Genomic DNA, 20114 nt, shown 5'->3' with positions numbered 1-20114 from the left:
TTTTCGGGGTTACTTGAGTTTCTCGGTCAGGGGTTACTCAATCAAGGGTTACTCAAGTTTCCGGGGTTACTTGAGTTTCTCGATCAGGGGTTACTTGTGTTTTTCGATTAGAGGTTATTCGAGTTGCCGGAGTTACTCGAGTCACAATTTTTTGTATGCGGCCTGATCGAGAAACTCAAGTAATCCTTGACTAAGTTACCCTTAACCGAGTGAACCCTTCGAGTAACCCCTGATCAAAGAGTCGAATTGGCATATTTTAGGGCAAAAATGGATAAAACCGCTAACATGATTAGTATAACAAGACTTCAAGTCAAGACCAACAAGTCTTAAGTTAAGAGTCTTACCATCTTAGTCATTTATTAAATGTGTTTTTTTATCCAACAAAATTATAGTTAACTTGCATAAGTTAATTTGTGTGTTTTATTATACTATGTGTTTCCATTATGTAATGATTGAGTTTGACAAATAAAAAATGTTTAAAGGAAGACTTAAACTTGAAACCAACAAGTCTTACTATTTAAACAGTCGAATTTGATTAACAAATTAAACAAGTAAAAACTAGCAACTCGGGGTATCGCCCGTGCCACACACTAGTTTATTCATTTATTTACAAGCTTGCCATTTGATAAACAAGTAGTCAAGTAATGCATGTTTATCATGTTAAGTAACTTGGATTTCTCCGATTGCTATTAATTGATTCAAAATATTTTTTTTCGGTGATTTACTTGTAACATACAATATGTTATCATGTTGAGAAAATGGAGCAAGCAGATAAAAAACAAAGGGAGTACACACTTACTAGTTACTACAATGATACTCCATATGAAAAGATATTGATGCTTATGACTCAAATTTTTCAACATATGTAGGTAAAACAACAAATTTTAATGGAAATACTCTAATAAAGCATCTCCCAAAGTTTGTTGCATAACTTCTCCATTGAAAAAAGCTATAGCAGCCATTTCATCACTCATGATGGTTGTTACTTTGTTAGTACTTTCAAACATTACTAGATTTAAGACACCAATTACCAATACAATCAATATGAAATTCTCAATCCATACCTCCTTGGTATGGGTTCCCGATCCGTTTCAATCAACTGATTTGAACCAAAAGCCCCCTCAATGTCACTTGACCAATGCTACATGATTAATGCCAATTATATTGAAAAAGCCAGTAAATATTTGTCTCCAACATTCATAATTGCCTTATCTTTTACGAAGTAGTTCGAAAAGGTACATGTATCGCATCATATCAAATGCCTACAGATCCATTACAGTGCAGTTAAAGATCAACAAGCTAATGTAGCCTATAGAAGATCTTCATGTCAAAATGGAAGAACTCACTTGGAGGGGAGGGAGGATCTTCGGGATCACTCTGAATATTTCAACGTCAAAGACAGTTGCATCATCCTTTGGGTTAGCAAGCTTGAAGAGTAGGACGTCAAATTCTTCCAAGGAATTCTCGAAGGCAAATTTTTTCCACCCACCAGAGAGTCCTCCCACACATCTTTTCCCATTATAATAAAACTTGGCGTGCCATATATTATTCTCCACTCGGAGAATGATGTCTTGGTTTTGGAGAGCAAGGTGCTTGTTCATCCAGTCTGCAGGAATGCTCTGGCAAAGAGAACAGCACAAAAGAAATTTTCACGGCTATGATGTTAATATTCATTACTCCCTTTGTTACTAAATAGCGGTTGTTTTCATGATTGAACTATGGTTGTAGGTTTATAACAAGATATTTATGAATGTAAGTTTATATATGAAATACAGCAACATAATTTTATCAGTACTCTCAAAGTTGAAGCTAGATACACTGCAGCAAAGCTTATATGGAGTTGTAATGGAAGGATTTATATGAACAGAATTGATAGATTTGGTAAGGAATCAATACCAAGTAAAACCTCCTGTAAACACTACTAGGTCGCATCACTACAGTGAAACTTTTTTCAGTTTGTTCTTGGTTAGCCCTTAGCAAAGCATCTGCTTTCTCCATCTCAGTCACCGCCCTTCTATTGGACACATACTCGGGGCATTCCTTTTCAGATGAAACTACTTCAGGGCAAAAAAAAGCAGGTTAAGCCTACAACTATGTATCAACATCAGAAATTTCTTTTTTCTAGTGTCTAATAATCAAGACATAAATTTTTCACCAAAAATCGAGATCAACATTTACATGTATATGTTTTACCTGTTACCATAATTTTTATTGAAGTAACATTGAGGTGACATAAGTTCATTAGATAAGAGATTTACCACTTCTGGACACCTGTTTCATTGACGACATAGGAACTGCCTGTTTCTTTGGTCTGCCTCTTTTCCTTCTATGACTGTGAGAATCATCTGCCGTCGGGGAACATTCTTCAAAATTTAGAACTATTGGCTTGCTACCCAAAAATTGACTTATTTTTTCCGACGTACCATTTTCACTTGGCTCCTTTCCTGCCAAATTTCGGCATAGTCAATAGTGATGTAGTAACTTTCTAATATTTATATTGTATAATAATACGTCATGATGCTTACCAGATATTGTTTTAGATTTGTGGTGATTATTCATCTCTAAGGAACCTTCTCTATACTCAGGGGTGCTCCAGTCTCTCCCTGAATTTGTACCTGGTTCTTGGGCAGCGTCATTTCCGCTAGGATTCTTGTCTGCTAAAAATATACAAAAAAAAAAGGATAAATTCATAACTTTTTATCTATGATGCACAGACACAAGTAAGTTTAATATACCCCTAGTTAAAAATTATGGGCCCAAAGGTCATAAGCAATTAAGCATAGTTCTGATAATAGAATACTTCTAATAAAAAATAGGAGATTTTGCAAAAAACCACCTTTTAAATCTTGTTTTTTGCATTTAACTACCTTTTAAAAAAAATGTTGCAAAAAACCACCAATTTAAAAAATTTTGTTGCAACTTACCACCAATTCAATGTAAAACAAGTGATAAATTTGGCTTAAAAAGTGGTAATTTGCAACAAAATTTTTAAAATTGATGGTCTTTTGCAACATTTTTTTTAAAAGGTGGTTATTTGCAAAAAACGAGATTTAAAAGGTGGTTTTTTGCAAAATTTCCTAAAAAATATTAATGCGACATAATATAGATTTAATTGTACCTACTTCTGGTTAAAATTCTTATCTCAAGTCCAATTTTGAATACAAAAAACATGTATAAGGATTCCACACTCACATTGGTTGTTGGAGTGCTGAGGGTCCAACACAGGTATTCAATAAGAGCCAAGTAGCATAACTTCACATTATTACACAAAATAGATGCTCATTTCAGGGCAATATGATGTAACTATAATGCGTACCAAATTGGTCCTTCAACTTTTTAGAATGATCTTTCCTGGGGGAACTTTCTCCGTTTTCAGGGGTGTTCAGGTGTTGTAGTGAAACCTGACTCACTTCATGGGTAGCTTCATTTATGCCGGGCTTTTCCTCTGCAAAACGATGTACACAAGGATATTCAACACACTCCTTATTTCATGTTAAGTAGAAACTTCTTTCAAGAAACTCAAAATATAAGGTGCTTACTAGGTTGGGCCTTTGATTTACTCAAAGAATTGCATGGTTCTTTTATCTTTCTTGGCCTGCCTCTGCCATTTTTCTTTATAGCCATATTGAACGTCTGATTCCTAGGATTTTGAGTGTTCTCCTCTCGTCCCAAACAGTTTACCTCCCCATCAACATTATTCTTAGACTTCTTAGATACAACATATGCAGAATCATCATCTATATCGTCATCAATTACATTGGTGTTTGAACCTTCTCTCACAATTCTCTTCTTATGATTTTCATTTACTGGCTTGGTGTGGCTGCATTTCTTCATAAAATAGGATGCTTCCTCTTCACACAAACTCTCTTGGTCAAAAATTAAGACCTCAAAACTTGAGTTACGCTTATATTTAAACATCAAGAGACAATTTTCTCTTAGCTTGTAAGTTTTCACAAAGTCCTTCCACTCATTCCCGACAAGCAGCACATTATCAGTTGTCTGAATATCCACTTGCCATACATTACCACTGGGGCCTTTGAGAGACAATTTTTCTGGTAAATGGGTTTTCATATGCATAGCAAATTTCTCAGGCAATACCTGTTTGTTCATGATCAAGTTCAAATTACACAGGAAATTGTATCAACAAGGCCATCTTCTATACAAATAAAAAGTATAATAATCGCTGTTCATTAAAGATGGCCAAGTTTGGAATTATGAATCATAAGCAGGTACCACAAACTTTCATAAAACATAACAAACAGGCCGAAAGGTGTACTCAATACATAGTAAATTCTTCAAGCATACACTGAAATTTTAACCCGAGCACGGCCACTCAATTGGTGTAACCGTATACAATCAACAAATTCCCATCATGCTATAAACTAAATAACTCACTCCATGTACACAGATTCTATTAAACAAAATTCAAGCTGTACGTAGTTAGGCTTTGTTTCACCTTTTAGCATTCTTTGTATGGCCTTCCCAAATCACCTTAATACCTATGCAAACTTCACTAAGGGCATTTATACGATAGGTCACCGTTTGAATCACCCCAGCCCGGCCCCTTCCCTATTCATCTATATTGTAATTTGTAATGCTCTAGTGATTCATTCGGAAAATAAAAATACTTATCCACCTATCACTCCTACTCACAATTGAGTCCATAGCATATACAAGCTCATTTACTTTATTACCCTAACATCAATCACTAACACATTACATTCAGTATACCAATTTAAGACAGTCTTTCCCACTGAAATCAAATCAAATGCAAAAATGCATGTTTTCAAGAGCAAATCACTATAATTCACAAACACCTCAAAAGTCAAAACCTAGCATGTTGCATAAATAAAGGCATATCAACAAACATTTTTGCACATTAAATGGCTAAAACTTTCGGCACAATTTAAGATATGGGATTCTGGATTTTATAATACTTGTATTAATTAAAGGTAGTTAACATGAAATTGACAGCAAAATTAAGAAAAATAAAAAATAATAACAAAAATAAATAAAAATTAAAAAATTGAAGAAAACTAACAAGATGATCATGGAAGTTTTGGGGTAGAATTTGATAAAAATGCATGGAATTGAAATGTTTCCAATACATCTCTTCTTCCCATGTCCTGCAATTCTCACAATCTGATTTCTCCTCCATTGTTGCTCAAATTAATCACCTATAAAAAAATCAAAAATCAAACATAAAAATAATTAAACACCCAAAAACTAAAAAAAAAATTTAAAACAAAAAAACAATCTGGAGAAAAAGAAAAGATTTTACTCACAATTGACAACCCAGAAGCTAGATTGAAGAAAAACACACTTTTTCAGAAACTTTGAAGTGTTTATACCTCGAGATTAGTGATTTGTGACAAAGATTATTATAGGCTATGAAATTTACCAATGGGATATTTAATAGCTAATGTGTTTTTGCATGATACAGTAGAAATGCAATTTATTTTAAAGATAAAATCTTTGGAATTTGACATATTCTTTACCTTCCCTAGATAATAGAACTATATTAATTGACAAATTGTAACAGCTTATTGGCTTCATATGGTGGTCCGTAATTCCGTATCATGCACGAGAAAAATACATGTATATGTATCATGTATGTATACACATTCAAGACTCTCGATAATTTTAGTCAAGGTCACGGCACTTAGGCTTGGCACGAGACATAACCCAGTTCGGCTCACAACCATTCTTAATCGATATAAAACTTGTGATTTATGCAAATTACGAATCTATTAAAACATACCAAGTAAAAAATGAAGTATTCTTATGAACCACTGTGTGTGTATAAATCTAGTAAATTTACCAACACATATACGAAGTGTAATTTTAATAAAAATTTCTACAATACATTTTCAACCTCGTGCCAAAATCAAAATGAAAAGCTCATGGATACGTGCTGCATAGAAGGAGCAATTAGATTTTAAAGTATTAAATCAAAAGGAAAGTTTGATTAACAGTATATGCTTTCATGTTACACCAAATTACCAATGAATAACAAGAGTCAACAATGAGTTTCCATTGTCCTTCATAGTGTAGCATTTTACAATCTTAAAAACTCTCAACCAAAGAAACTAGAATATGCAAGACAAGAATTACAAAAGCATTAGCTTAGCTGCTAGCGCGAGATGACTACTGCAGATCACTAGCAACGTTTCAACAATCAGTAACATTGTTCCAGAAACATATCCAGTAAACAAAGTTTAAAACAGAAGTAAAAAAAAAATACTTCAGACGAAATTGCCACATCTAAGGAAGCTGATGTAATTTTAATACCATATCATACATACACCAGGACACCAGGTATTTTTCAAAGGTTAAGTCTGTTAAGAGTTATATTTACAATAAGTCTGATGGCTGTTAGTATATCAAAACACAGCCAAAGATCAGGCAAACACAGTCTAATTTCTTAGTCAGACGACTAAAAGCCTTCTAATAGTCTAAGACATTACAGGAAGAGGAGGAGTGGTTTTCTCGATGACTCTGAATATGTTAACATCCATCACAGCACTTGCCTTGTCTTTCTGATTAACCAGTTTAAAGACTAACACATCAGACTCCTCCAAGGAATTGTCAAGGGCAAATTTCTTCCATCCAGTAGAGATACTTGCATCTTTCTTGCTGTAAGTAGTTAGAGAAGTATGCCATACTTTCTTGCCCACACGAAGAATTACTTCTTGGTTTCGGCAGGGGAGATGCTGTTGCATCCACTTTGCAGGAATGTCCTGCAAAAAACAAGAACAGTCAAAAGACATTTACGAAATATACTGGAAAGTGGAAGCACCAAAACAAGAAAAAGTGTTTCCGAATATAATTACCAAGAAAAATTTTCTGTAAACACTAGTAGGCTGCATTACTGCAATGAAGCTATCTTCAGTTTGTTTCAGATTAGCCCTTAGCAAAGCATCCTCTTTCTCCACTTCAGTAACTAGCCTTCTGTTTGACATGTACTCCTTCACCACAGATTTCCTTTCTTCCGGAACTATTTTGAGCAAAAATTTAAAAATAAGTAAAATCCTGAAATTACTGATATTTACTGAAAATCACAACCCAGTTCCAGAATATTAAGTATAATCCTGTAACGGATCCACCCCTTTTTTTTGGTTTAAGGGAAAAATAATACTTTGTATTAATTAACTGCTAAAGTCGTACTTGAAGTATCAAAAGATACAGTCATTAGGATAGAATATTAGAGCTATTACAGTCAAGCACAAACTTGTTTGAAATAGCAGCTAGGACTAGGAGACTAGATATTTTACAAAAATTATTGATAAATGGGTTAGTTCCTAAGGAGAAAGCAATATAAGACATTGGAAGTTCTTCTAGCTAGCTTAGCAGACGATCCACTACATCCACCATGGGATGGCTGACACACAGTATTCTTTGAGTGCTTCCAATTCTAGCCTCGTATGCTTTGGCCTGAAAAGAATATACACATTGAACTATTGATCAGCAATCTTTAAGTTCCTTGTTACTCCTAGGACAGTAGTCCTAGAATCTGATAAGAATGTGAAGTCCTTCCCACCATTGCGATGCAGGCAGCTATAAGCTCACCCAGACTAGGGAAATATGAGGATTGCTATAAGCTCAGCCTCATGACAAGGACTTTGATCCATTGGAAATGTCGAAGGAGGGTAAAGATGTAGGAAGAAGCATCAGTAAAGATGAGATAAGTCGTAGGATTGAGGAAAGGAGGGTGGGGGGAGTGATGGTTAGAGCAGAGAAGTCCAAGGTTTTATTTACTCTTTTTACAGCTAAATAAAGATAAAAAGTTGAAAACCCATATAAACTCTTTCCACACTTAACAATCAAATGAACCCCATTTAATATCATTTTGTTCACAAAATATATTATGATCACCACTTCACCAGTATCATATATCAAGACCGACTCTGAATCAGTAACAAGACACAGTGTTTTCACCCTATTGTAATAAATGAAAAGACAAAAAAAAAGCAACCCATCAACCAGGCAACCAAACTACAAGAATAGAGGATTACCGCTTTTGAATACCAGCTTTTTAGATGAATTAGGATGCTCTTGCTTTTTCAGTCTGCGCCTTTTTCCACTAGACTTGCGAGAACGATCTTCTTCTGAGGAAGTTTCCTTATAATTAGATCTAATCACCTCCCGCCCAGAAATCTGACTCCGTTCCTTAATAATTCCTCTTCTTCTACTTGTTTCTTTTTCTGCCAGATCATGCATACAGCCAATAGTAAGCTAATAAATTTCTGAATATTTTTATAAAACATCTTGGTGTTTCAAGAAGAAAGTAGCTTACCTGCTTCACCCTTGAATCCGTTAGAACAACCTGTAACTGGGAAATTTTTGCCATTTTCTGGGGTGATCATCTCCTTCTCTAGTATCTGAGTTGGTTCCTTAGGAGTTCCATTACTACTAGGCCTCTTTTCTGCCACAATATGTAGACAAAGACATCACCTTTATAATATATTCATGAATCAACTCCTCAAAGACAATCTGCAAAACTAAACTGACCAGATTGGGGCTTCAGTTTAGGAGCACGGTCCACGACCAACTCCCTTTCTTCATTTTCAGTGGTTATGTTCATCTCAGAATTCAGTATCGGTTCATTTTCAACATGATTTCCACTTGGCTACTCTTCTGCTATAGTATGCACAAGCACAACTGTCAGAAATTCTTAAAATTCCAGAATTCACACAAATCACTTTTGCCATTTCATAAGTAAGTTACCAGGTTGGCCCTTCAATTTCTTAGAACGTTCTGCAGTTGGAGAATTTTCACCATTTTCCGGGGCGATCAACTCCCTCCTTGAAATCTGATCATTTTTGTTCAAGCTCTTTTCTGCCAAATTAAGTACACAATAATGACAATATCAACATATGTATGCAATTTTCTTAAAAATTCAGCGTCTCATTTCACAAAAACATTTAAATAACAATGCTTACTAGAATGGGACTCTAGCTTCTCAGAATCAACTTTCTCAGGGGAAATTTCTCCATTTTCAGCTGTGATCACATCTCTCTGTGATGTTTCACTCAGTTCCTTGTCTGTTTCATTTCTGAAAGACTTTTTTCCTACCAAATCATAAAGAAGTATATTAACAAGCTCTTGCACTTAAAGTAGGTTTTCATTTTAAGATTACAAGTATAAAGACAGAGTTTTTTAGAAAGTTAGGATCCTTACCAGATTGAGCTTTTCGTTTGATTGGCAATCGGCATGGCAGTATCCTTCTTGTTCCTTCTCTAGCTTTTGCAGCTGCATTCAGCACACGTTTTCTCGGAGCTTGAGTGTCCACCTTTGCTCCGGAGGAAACCACTGGTTCATCATCTTTCTTGGACTTCTTTGATACAACAAAAGCAGAATCTTCTTCACCACCATCCTCAATAGTTTCAGTGTTGGATGCCTCTCTTGCAGTCCTTTTTTTTCCTTCATGCTCAGACTTAGTATGCTTACATTTCTCACAAGAACTCCCTTGATCAAAGATTAACACCTCAAAACTCGAGTTTCTCTTAAATTTGAACATCAAGACACATTTTTCATTCAATTCATTGACTTTCACAAAGTCTTTCCATCCATTTCCAACAAACAGAAGATCATCGGATTTAAGCAGCTCTATGTCCCACACACCCCCACTCGGGCTTTTAAGAAATACTTTATCTGGCAACTGAGATTTCATGTGTGCAGTGAATTTCTCAGGCAGTACCTGATTGTTCAAACTCAAATTAAGATTGATACATAGTAAAATGGAAACACTTAAAGAGGCTCGAGAATTCAAGATTTTGCAAAGGTACAAGTAGATGTACCACACACACACACCATACAATAACAATGAAAGTATGAAACTAGGCTATAAGGCATGACAAAGTACTATACATATGTTTTTCAGTTAAGCACATATAAGATATAGCCCTCGAAAAACATAGCACAAGGCACAAGCACACCATCATACCCACATCACACTATCACAATAACAGTTTTAAATAGGCTAAGAGTATTACAAACTACTTATTTTTCAATTATGTACTAATATTAACTACATATATTCCTCAAGAAAACATAACACAACCATCATACCTATCTCATAAAAAGTCTATCCAAGTTATTTTACAACCACGAGAATCGATCTGATCATCAAATCTCAAAACTTTCTCATGAAAGTAAGCTGCACCAAGCAATGTCATACATGCCCATCATTGCATTTGAAATAACCCATTAGTTCTACCCATATTTATCTTTATCTCTATTATGATTAGTACTACAACGTAAGTAGTTCCAAGGTAGTACCACATTACAAACTAACTACAAAAATAATGTGCCTTAATTCGTAAAATCAAAAGTGAAATAGTCTACTATTACAAAACACAAGAACAACAACAAATTGTTTATACCAGAGAAATAGTTCGATTTTTGTAAAGAGATCTTACTTTTTTAAAATACCACAATAATCATTTAACATGATTAAAATTGCATGATCCTACATTTAATAATTCTCTAACCTCAAGAAAGTGGGATAAATCACCCCACTTTGTATTAAAGTCACAATAACAAACATTATTTCAGATTCTAGAAACAAGAAAAATATATATATCTGTCCCGGTAACACTAGATTGAATTACACTATCTAACGTGACTACTAATTTTTGACGGAGTTGGTGCATTTTCACTGTTCAGAGTATAGTGGAGCAAAATAACGCTATCAATGTGACTATTAATTTTCTACTAAGTACTAACATAAACACTTTCATAAACCTAAACCCACTTGGTCAAATTTTTCTAAAATTAAGAAAACTTACAAGATGATCATGGAAGTTTGGGGTTAAAGTCTGGAAGAAATGCATGGAGTTGAAATGTTTCCAGTACATTTCTTCTTCCCATGTTTTGCAATGTTTACACTCCAAATGTTCCACCATTTTTCTTCCCAAAGATCAAAACTTTTGTACTACAGAAAATCTGCTTCAATTCCCTAACACAAATCAAACAAGAAATTAGATCATTTTCCACCATTTTAACCTCAAAGATCAAAACTTTATGAAGTACAGAAAATCTGCTTCAATTCCTAAACATAAATCAAACCAAAAAATTAATAAATGAAAAAAATCTCCACCAATTTTCCCCAAAGATTAAAACTTTTTTGTACGTACAAAAAACCTGCTTCAAAGTCTTAATCATAATTCAAACAAGAGTTTAGAAAATGTTCCTTTTTTTTTTCCAAAGATCAAAACTTTTTATAGTACAGAGAATCTGCTGCAAATCCCTAACATAATTCAGAGAAGAGATTACAAAACTAACTAAGATAAAACAGGTAAATTAACCCCAATGTAATGTAAAGAAGAAATACCCACTTACAAAAAAGTGAAGAAATGAGAGTGAAATTGAGGAAAATGTGTGAATTTTTGGGAGAAATTGAGCAATTTGGCAATTACCAATTACTACCATGAATAAATGAGAAGTGTACAGACTACAGAGGTCTCTGTTTAAGAGAGGTAGAGTTCCTTACCGAGGTAGCCAATAGGATGCTCCTCTTAATGCAGTGTACTTTTGTTGCTAAAAATTGAGTAATGTGACTGCTATCTGTATTAATGTACAAGTAATTATCGGAGTTTTTTTTTTTTTTTTTTTTTTTTTTTTTTTTTTTTTTTTTAGGAAAAACATTACTGTAATAATTGTAGTGTACATTTTGCATGAAATGATTTGACCAGTTTGGTCTAAGAGCAAGTTTAGCCTAAGTCTTAAGACTTGGATGTGACATCATTTTTTGTGGTCCCCATTGAAAATGATGTTATCAAATTCTTATTAAGACTCACTTAGACTTACACAAATTTATCACTTTAGCCCTAAGACTTGAATATTTGACATATTATATGTAGAAAAGTAAAAATAAAAAAAGGGATAATAAAAATAAAAGTGAGGTGGGTGAAGTGGGTCCCTCAATCTCAAGTCTTAAGTCGAGTCTTGAAATTTCAAGACTTGCTTGAGATTTTTGAAGAAAAATGGGAAAAGTCTTAAGTGTAAATCTTAAGACTCAAAATGATGTGTCACCCCAAGTCTTAAGACTTGAGGCTAAACTTGCTCTAAGACCTCCCCATGAGGCCATGACATGATTGACATCTAGTTCTAGTCCGCAATAAATACAGATTATATTGTGCATTAATAAACTTTTATACTCTTCTAATTATTTTCCCGTCAACTTATGTTTTACAATTATAAAGGACAAATCGTCCATTGTAAAGGCTACACATACAATTGTTGTATGTGCCTGTTAAAAAAAAAAAAATTGTTGTATGTGGTCCTATGAACAGTGTGTTTGAAAAAGACACACCTAAATGCGTGTTGGACACACACACACAAAAAAAAAAAAAAAAAGTGTTAATCTATGGACACTTATCACTTTGACGTAATTGTATTGAGCAAGTCATGTCTTGTTTGGACTTTTTTTTTTGACAAAGGATACAAACAGACTACTTACTAATACTAAAACAAATAAAATTAACCGCCGCTTCCCCCGCGATTTGATGAGCTCGATGAACACGCTGACGATCCGCTTTATGTACACAACAATACTGAAATTTTAAGCCAAGTTGTTGAATCTTGCGAATGAGCCAAAGGTAAGCCACATCACCGCGCCCATCCCCCTGAAGAAGAGTTACCAGATTAAAGGAATCAGTAAAGACCGTGACAGAATGTAACTTTTGATCAAAAGCCCATTGAAGCCCGTACAAGCAAGCCAACGCCTCCGCATGTAAAGGAGAAGAACCAACCCCGAAGTTACTTCCTCCAATAATGCGGTCATCCAACGGGTCATCGTTATCCAAACACCAACCCATCCCAGCTTGTTGAGAGTCTTGGAACCAAGCTCCATCGATTTGAAGAGAAACTAAGGAACTCTCGACAATAGTCCGACCAAGCAAAGCTTTATAAAACCCAAGTGGAATAGAAGCTCCAGCCTCCCCTCCGCCAACGGAAGAGGAAGAAACAACAACAACCGAGGAAACAAACACAGAATGAGTATCTATGACCTCCGCTAACTGAGAGTCAAAGGGCCTTGAAGCAGAACCTTCCCTAAAGACCCTGGAATTTCGACATAACCACAAACTCCAAATAGTACCAACAAAGGTACCTAAGCGAGCACTCGAAGGCCCATCCTGACTAATAAAAAGTCAGACATAATCTTAGATCCAATCTAAGAGAGAAAGGGCTCCATTAAATTCTGAGCGAATGCCAAGGCATCCACCCCTCCAAACTGCGGGTGCATTAAAACACATTCGAAAGAGATGTTGTAGATCCTCCGGATCAGACAGACAGAGGTCACAAGTGACATCCTGAATCGGGACCCTTCTGCGGTGGAGTTCCACCTAAACTGCTAAAGCCTGGTGCAACAGTTTCCATAGGAACAACTTCCACTTAGGCTGTAAATGGAGAGACCAAAGAACTTTCCAAAAGGAATCAACTGAAGACAGAGAGGACTCAAGAGAAAGTTGATGTTGAATCATTGCATCGCCAGTTTTCACTAAGTACCTTCCGGACGGTGTGCGCACCCAATAACGAAAAATCTTCCTACGACGTATCAGGGGTCTCCGAAGCAAGTATTGTTGAAGCATCCTGAGGCACAAACCAGTCATGAACAGTAGCAGCATCCCACCCCTTTGAAGCAGGGTGGATGAAAAAACTAACGGAAAGCGCTGCAACAGTAATTGCTGAAATTCCGGGTTTGAACTCAGGAATCCGGCCATTGACCCAATTAGCCGATCCAGCAGGAGTAGAGCGGCCATTACCAATTTTCCAGTTGCAGCCTTGCTTTAAGAGGGTGTCTGCCTTAAGTAATCCCCTAAGTCCGTACGATTGGCGTCCAGAGAAGGTAGACCCAGTATGCGGGTTGTTAGAAAGAAAGGTCGTACGAGCCCCGAAAGCTTTGGAAACAAGAAGCTGTGGGTTGGAAAAGAGTCTCCAAACCTATTTCATAAGCAACTCTTTGTTTAAGGATGACAAGCAGCGAATACCCAGGCCACGCGGAAGATGCATGGTGTCCTTTTTTACCCAATGCATACCTTTAGTATCAGAATGCACCCAGAAGAAGCGCATAATTAAGGAATCAATTTTCCAAGTAACAGAGACCGGTAACTCATAGCAAGCGAGAACATGGGATGCCATAGTGACTAGAATAGAGTTAATGAAAATCAACTTCTGGGCTTGTGACAGGCGAACAACATTCAAACTATTTATTCTTCCACTAATCTTATCGATGATAAACTGGAAGTGGTCCTTCTTCTTACCAACGAAATCGATTGGAGCCCCCAGGTGATGATCGAACACCTGCACATGCTTCATTTGGAATATCAATTTAAACTCTGCCTGAGAGGCGGGCCAAACATTCGGGCTAAACTTTATCAAGGACTTCGACAAGTTAAGCTCCTCTCCCGAAATCTTAGTAAACCGATGAATGATTTGCATGATATTAGAACAGGAAGTAGACGTTGCAGGAAAGAAGATAAGAGCGTCACCCGCAAAGAATAAATGCGAAATTGAAGGGCTGGTTCTAAACAGCTTGATTCCTTGAAAAAGCTTAAGATCCTGACCTAAATGCAACATTCGAGAGAAGATATCCATGCAAAATAAGAAAAGATACGGAGAGATAGGATCACCCTGACGTAGGCCACATTGCGGTTTAAAGGTGTCCGATGTAGTGCCGTTGATCAAAGATTTGTAAGTAACTGTAGCCAGGAATTGTTGAATCATCTGCAACTAGCGATCCGGGAACCCATAGGCTTTAAGGACTTGCAGAAGAAAACTCTAGTGAACTCTGTCATAAGCTTTGCTCATATCAATTTTGATTGAAGCTAGATAATTCGTGCCAGTTTTGGAACAGTTAATTTTCTCCATTGACTCATGACTCAGTAAAATATTATCCGTCATAACGCGGCCTTGAACAAAGGCGTGCTGGGAGTCAGATTAAAAAGGAGAGATACTGGCGCAATCTGGCCACCAAGCACTTAGACGCGCACTTGTACACTGTGTTACACATGCTAATTGGACGTAAATGGGCCATCTCCGTTGGGTTACCAATCTTAGGAATCATCACAAGGAGTGATTGATTCCACTCTTTTAAGAGAAACCCTGTTTGAAAGAAACTCTGAATGCCCAAGACCACTGAATCTCCCACCACGTCCCAATGTGTTTTAAAAAATTCTACTGTAATTCCGTCAGGGCCCGGAGACTTACAGTTCCCTAAAGAGAACATGGAAATTCGAATCTCAGAAGCCGTGAAGGGACGCTCCAAATTAGCGATTTGAGATGAATTAAACCGAGGAAGGTCTAACTCTCGCAGAACAGTATCAATTTCCGAATCATAAGGAGGCACGGAATCAGTTTTGAAAGTCTTCTTAAGAGACTACACAACAACCCGCTGAACATCCGTCTTCCCATGTTGGAGTACCCCCCGGTCATCAAGTAACGAAGATATCTCATTTTTCTTCCGACGGCCCTTGACCTTAGAGAACAGAAGTTTCGACGGACTGTCCCCTTTCAGAATCCAGTTTTTCTTACACTGTTGCCTCCAAAATTGCAACTGTAATAAGATACAGTCCTTCGAAGTGACAATATTGGACATGTAGAGAGACGCATCAGCAACTGATTGGACTAACTCTCCCTCATTAGATATATCCAACAAAAAATTTTTCCAATCGACTCCCCAGAATTTCTTGTTATTGAGACACCAAGTCCTAACAAGTGACTTTACAACTTCTAGATTCTTAGAGAGAATGAACATTGGTGAGCCGAAAATGTTCCTTTGCCAGGTAACATGAACAAGGTCATGTATCTCCTGAAAGTTTAGACACCAATTATCCAATTGATAAGGACGGTTTTACTGTCTTTGCAACGGTGAGTCGTCAAAGATAATAGCAGCGTGATCAGAAATGAGAATCGGTTGATTGAGCAAGCGGCTATCTGGATAGTTATGAAACCAAACAGAGGTCATATAGGCTCAATCAAGGCGCTGTAAAATAAGTTGACCTGCCTCCCTATTATTCGTCCAAGTATAGGGGGGCCCTTAAAGGGCGTAGCAAGTAAGATAGACTTTAGTCTAAAATCAATAAAGGAATCCCAACCCTTAATGACATTTGACCCTCCTAACCTATCGAAATGGTGCTCAATTTGAGTAATATCCCCAATAATCAAGCAGTTAGGAGCAATAGCGAGTAAATCTAAAATCAAACCCCACACCTAGGGCCGATCTTCTAGAACAGGAGCACCATAAACAAACATCACACATTTACTATTTCCATTAGTAAGCTTTACATTACAAAGAACAACATTTGTACAACAAAACACACAAGACACATGCTCCGAACCATAACCCAAAACAACTAAACCCCCGCTAGTCCCCACCCGAATCAACCCCAAAGGCCGAAGTAGGACTAGTAAAACTGAACAAATTATTCACAACAGAAAAAGACACCTTTGTTTTACTTAAAAACAAAAATTTGGACTTTTCTTTATTCTTGTGAGTTTGATCATTACCATACATGGTTTAATAACTAGTTTTACGGAGTACAAAATAATAAAATGATAAAATTACTAAACCCTTATCTTAGGTACAAATGTTAGTATCAATATTTGAACTCCACAAATTTTTGTATTTCTATTTGTTTTTTAAATTCTTAGCTTCTTCTCCAAGCTAAAGTACACATCACCATTAACATATCTCTACTTCATCCATTTTCTCTCTACTATTTTCTTAGCTTCTTCTCCAAAACCACACATCACCAACAACCATATCTCTACTCCACCCATTTTCTCTCTCCTATTTGCCAAATTGCTGTAATTAAAGCCCAAAATTGTAGAAATTGGGTGTCAAATTGCTGTGAAAAATTTGCTTTTAATTAATCTTAAGATCATCAACAACATTTGAGTGAAATCAATGAGAATCGAAGAAATGTGAGCTCGCTTTCTTCGTGGAATCTTAGATCGAACATTCTTCATAAAAAATTTAGCAACAAAATCAACAATAGTAACATGAGTAGATTGTAGAATACTTGTAGGGTGCGGCTGATTTGGTCAGAGGTTACTTGTAGGGTGTTACTGGTTTTGGTCAGAGGTTACTTGTAGGGTTTTACTGGTTTGGTATGGGGCCTACAAGTAACCCTTGAATAAGTAACTCATACAAGTAACCCCTGAAATAACTCATATAAGTAACTCCTGAATAAGTAACTCATACAAGTAACCCCTGAATAAGTACCTCATACAAGTAACCCTTGAATTAACCCATACCAGTTTTTCGCCAAGTGTCGAGTCATGTAGGCGACAAATAAGTATTATTGTGACACATAAAATGCTAAGTGAACGAATTTTGGATAGATTTTCCTAAGATTAAAATGTTATATAGTGTTTTATTATCGATATACTTCTAATATTTCATAAAAACATAATTTAATTACTTTTAGTGAAATTCTACCTTGTAGCCTCCGAGATTTGAAAATTCTATATGGTGGCATGACAAACTTTTTATTCTACAAAGTGACTCCCTAGTTTAGATTAATATACTCTACCCACTACATAAATTCTATATAGAGGTGTAGAACGAACAAAGATAAGAGAGAATTCTATTTGAATTTAAACTGGAAAATTGTTTTCTTTTTATATCTTATTAATAAAAAGAAGTTTTATTTTTAATTAATTACAATAGTTTATCAATGATAATAATAATAAATGTTTTTGTGTATATTACTTTACTGAGATACCAGAATATTATCATACATGATCAATGCCTCCGTTGTGCAACATGACAAAAATTTGTTACAATTATTTTGTGAGCAAGGTTTTAGTTGAGAACGATATATTCTATTTACAACATTTCCTTTACGATTTCTCTTGTTATGATGATACTGACAATTACGAGTCATGGTTGAATGCTGCAAAGAAACGTGAATATTTTGAACTTGATATAAATTTTACTTGTAGAGTTTAATGGCGACGAACATATGAAGAGATTGACATAAAATTGCCCATCTCTCCAACAACTACTTATCAAAGAATGTAATTGTTTGGATAAGAAATTGTATGTGGATTATTTGATGTTGAAATCATTAGAAATACGTGATACCGTAAATCAAAGTTTACATGCATGGACCTTCGAGTATTAGCATTAAAGCACCAAATCTTGAGTACCTTAGTGTTGAATTGAAGATAGAAGTAACTCATTATATGGTTGATAGTCTAACTTTGCTCACTAAAGTATATCTTAATCTTTCAAATAATTTTGCAGATGTAGTAAATAAATTTATAAGCCATTATAATAGTTATCAATTCATGGTATAATAATCTTATAAGCAAAGCTTACAAAGTAAGTATTTTGAGGCTTATAACTTCTGTGATAAGTTTATACTCCAACTTTATTTGTTTAATCTATGATGCTTTGATTTCTATCTAATCTGAATTTGTTAGTTTTAAATTTATCTTGTCTGAAATTATTAATCCGTATACTATTTAAATTTTTTAAAGACATAAAATAAGTAAATAAGGTGAACAAAGTAAAATCTCAATTAATAATGTTTAGCTTAGTTGATGAGTTGAAGTTGATCTTGAGGGTGGTACATACCTAAGGACTAAGGAATAAACTTAATTATGTCTATTTGACTAACCTTCACAACTTTCTACAAATCATTTAGACTCAAACTAACAACCAAAAACATATTTAATAAAAAGTACTATGTGTATAACTGATCACCTATAAGTGATCACTTGAATATATATGACCTATATAGATTAACTGATATTATGATTGAAACATGTGGCCAATTAGCTTAGTTACATATTCCTATTTCCTTTTGTAACTCTAGAAACATAGAGGAAAAAAAAATCTAAGTAATTAGCCAAAAATGTTCATCCATTCAAATAGAACTAAACTCAATCCGAACAACTTGCATGTATACGCCTTTACCATGGTCCACGGGAAAATCAATATGCGAGATGGATTAACTATGTATGTTTAGATATATAATGAATCTTGCTAATGAGTGAGCCGGATTCCCGGGGCGTTAGATAACTAGTTATATACTAAAGTAATCATTAAGATTATCCCCAAAATACATGTGTCTCTTCCATAATAAAAAATTTCCGAAAAAACTTTTTTTACTTTTTTTTCCCTTAAACAATAATAAGATAATTGATTTTAAAAAAATAAAAGAGAATATGTCGCCTAAATATTAGAGCAACAACAACTACTTTAAATATATAAAATTTTTTTGGAAAATTCTCATTGGTAGCCTCGTACTTTTGCGTATTTCCCATTGGTAGCCACTTTTTATGTGAATTATCTTTGATATCCGCCAATCTTAAGAAATTACTTCCACAACCTTATAGAGATCAAACCGTTAGATGACTGTTAAATTTAACTGAGGTTAGCTTTATAATTATTAAAAAAAAATACCTAACTAAGGTCTAAGATTGGTAATATCATAATTAAATTAATCTTAAAAAAATAATGCTTCATAATAATAATAATAATAATAATAATGATAACCCTTCCCCTAACCAGCCCAGCCACCCCTTCCCATCTCCACCTCCACCGACGGCGTCGATGCCGGTGCCCAAGCTTCCCCTCCCATCGGCGCCTACTTCCCGACACCCCGGCCCCAATTCCCGACACCCCAGCCCTAATTCTCGAAAATCCCAACTCCAATTCCCAAAACCCAAACCCCTTCTCCCTCGCGCACCAAATCGGCAAACCCCACAACACTAGTCAGCAAACAGCCAAGGTTTTGATCTTTTTTATGATAATGCTGACTAATGGAGATACTTGGTGAGGACGAATGAAGATGGTTAAATTGGGGTAGATTGTGAGCAGCCAAAGAAAGGAAAGAAGTACATGGTTGGTTTGAGGGTTTTTATAGAAAGAGGGAAAGAGAAAAGAAGTGATTTCGTGGTGTATAGGTGATTGTGGTGGATTCGGGAGGAAGAGTGGGGGTAGGGGAGGGCAGCGGCATCGGCATCGGCAGACGGAGTGGCGGCGCTGGTAGAGGGGACTAGGTGAGGGAGGTGGCTAGGCTAGTGCGTGGGGGAGGGGTGTTTTAATTAATTTTTTTTTAAAATAAATTAAAATAAATTCAGTTAAATTTCACCCA

The 20114-nt window shown here is 35.7% G+C and overlaps 2 protein-coding genes across 5 annotated transcripts; both read right to left on the bottom strand.

Moving 5' to 3' along the window:
- Positions 1–1148: 1148 nt before the first annotated feature.
- Positions 1149–5498, bottom strand: LOC110708295 (B3 domain-containing protein REM16-like). 4 transcript variants are annotated; one of them, XM_021886392.1, is made up of 8 exons: positions 5286–5498; positions 5042–5177; positions 3540–4098; positions 3317–3445; positions 2526–2657; positions 2259–2444; positions 1897–2057; positions 1149–1619 (listed from the first exon to the last, which is right to left on the bottom strand). In XM_021886392.1, the coding sequence occupies exons 2-8, from the start codon at positions 5156–5158 to the stop codon at positions 1323–1325; spliced, it is 1581 nt and encodes a 526-aa protein (XP_021742084.1). In that variant the 5' UTR covers positions 5159–5177; positions 5286–5498; the 3' UTR covers positions 1149–1322. The 4 variants fall into 4 exon arrangements, with proteins under 4 accessions (XP_021742084.1, XP_021742087.1, XP_021742086.1 ...); XM_021886395.1 differs by having other exon boundaries at positions 1897–2054; XM_021886394.1 differs by having other exon boundaries at positions 2526–2654.
- Positions 5499–6103: 605 nt separating this feature from the next.
- Positions 6104–12765, bottom strand: LOC110708817. The gene is made up of 11 exons (XM_021887043.1): positions 11344–12765; positions 10791–10960; positions 9181–9700; positions 8943–9071; positions 8728–8838; positions 8660–8673; positions 8512–8629; positions 8297–8425; positions 8016–8204; positions 6834–6997; positions 6104–6740 (listed from the first exon to the last, which is right to left on the bottom strand). Exons 2-11 carry the CDS (start codon positions 10905–10907, stop codon positions 6456–6458), a joined length of 1776 nt encoding a protein of 591 aa, XP_021742735.1. The 5' UTR covers positions 10908–10960; positions 11344–12765; the 3' UTR covers positions 6104–6455.
- Positions 12766–20114: the final 7349 nt, after the last annotated feature.

Source organism: Chenopodium quinoa, unplaced genomic scaffold (genome assembly GCF_001683475.1).
Source record: "Chenopodium quinoa cultivar QQ74 unplaced genomic scaffold, ASM168347v1, whole genome shotgun sequence".
NCBI classification, from domain to species: domain Eukaryota; kingdom Viridiplantae; phylum Streptophyta; class Magnoliopsida; order Caryophyllales; family Amaranthaceae; genus Chenopodium; species Chenopodium quinoa.
The sequence above is the reverse complement of the archived record's forward strand: the minus strand, read 5'-3'. Positions and strand labels throughout refer to the sequence as shown.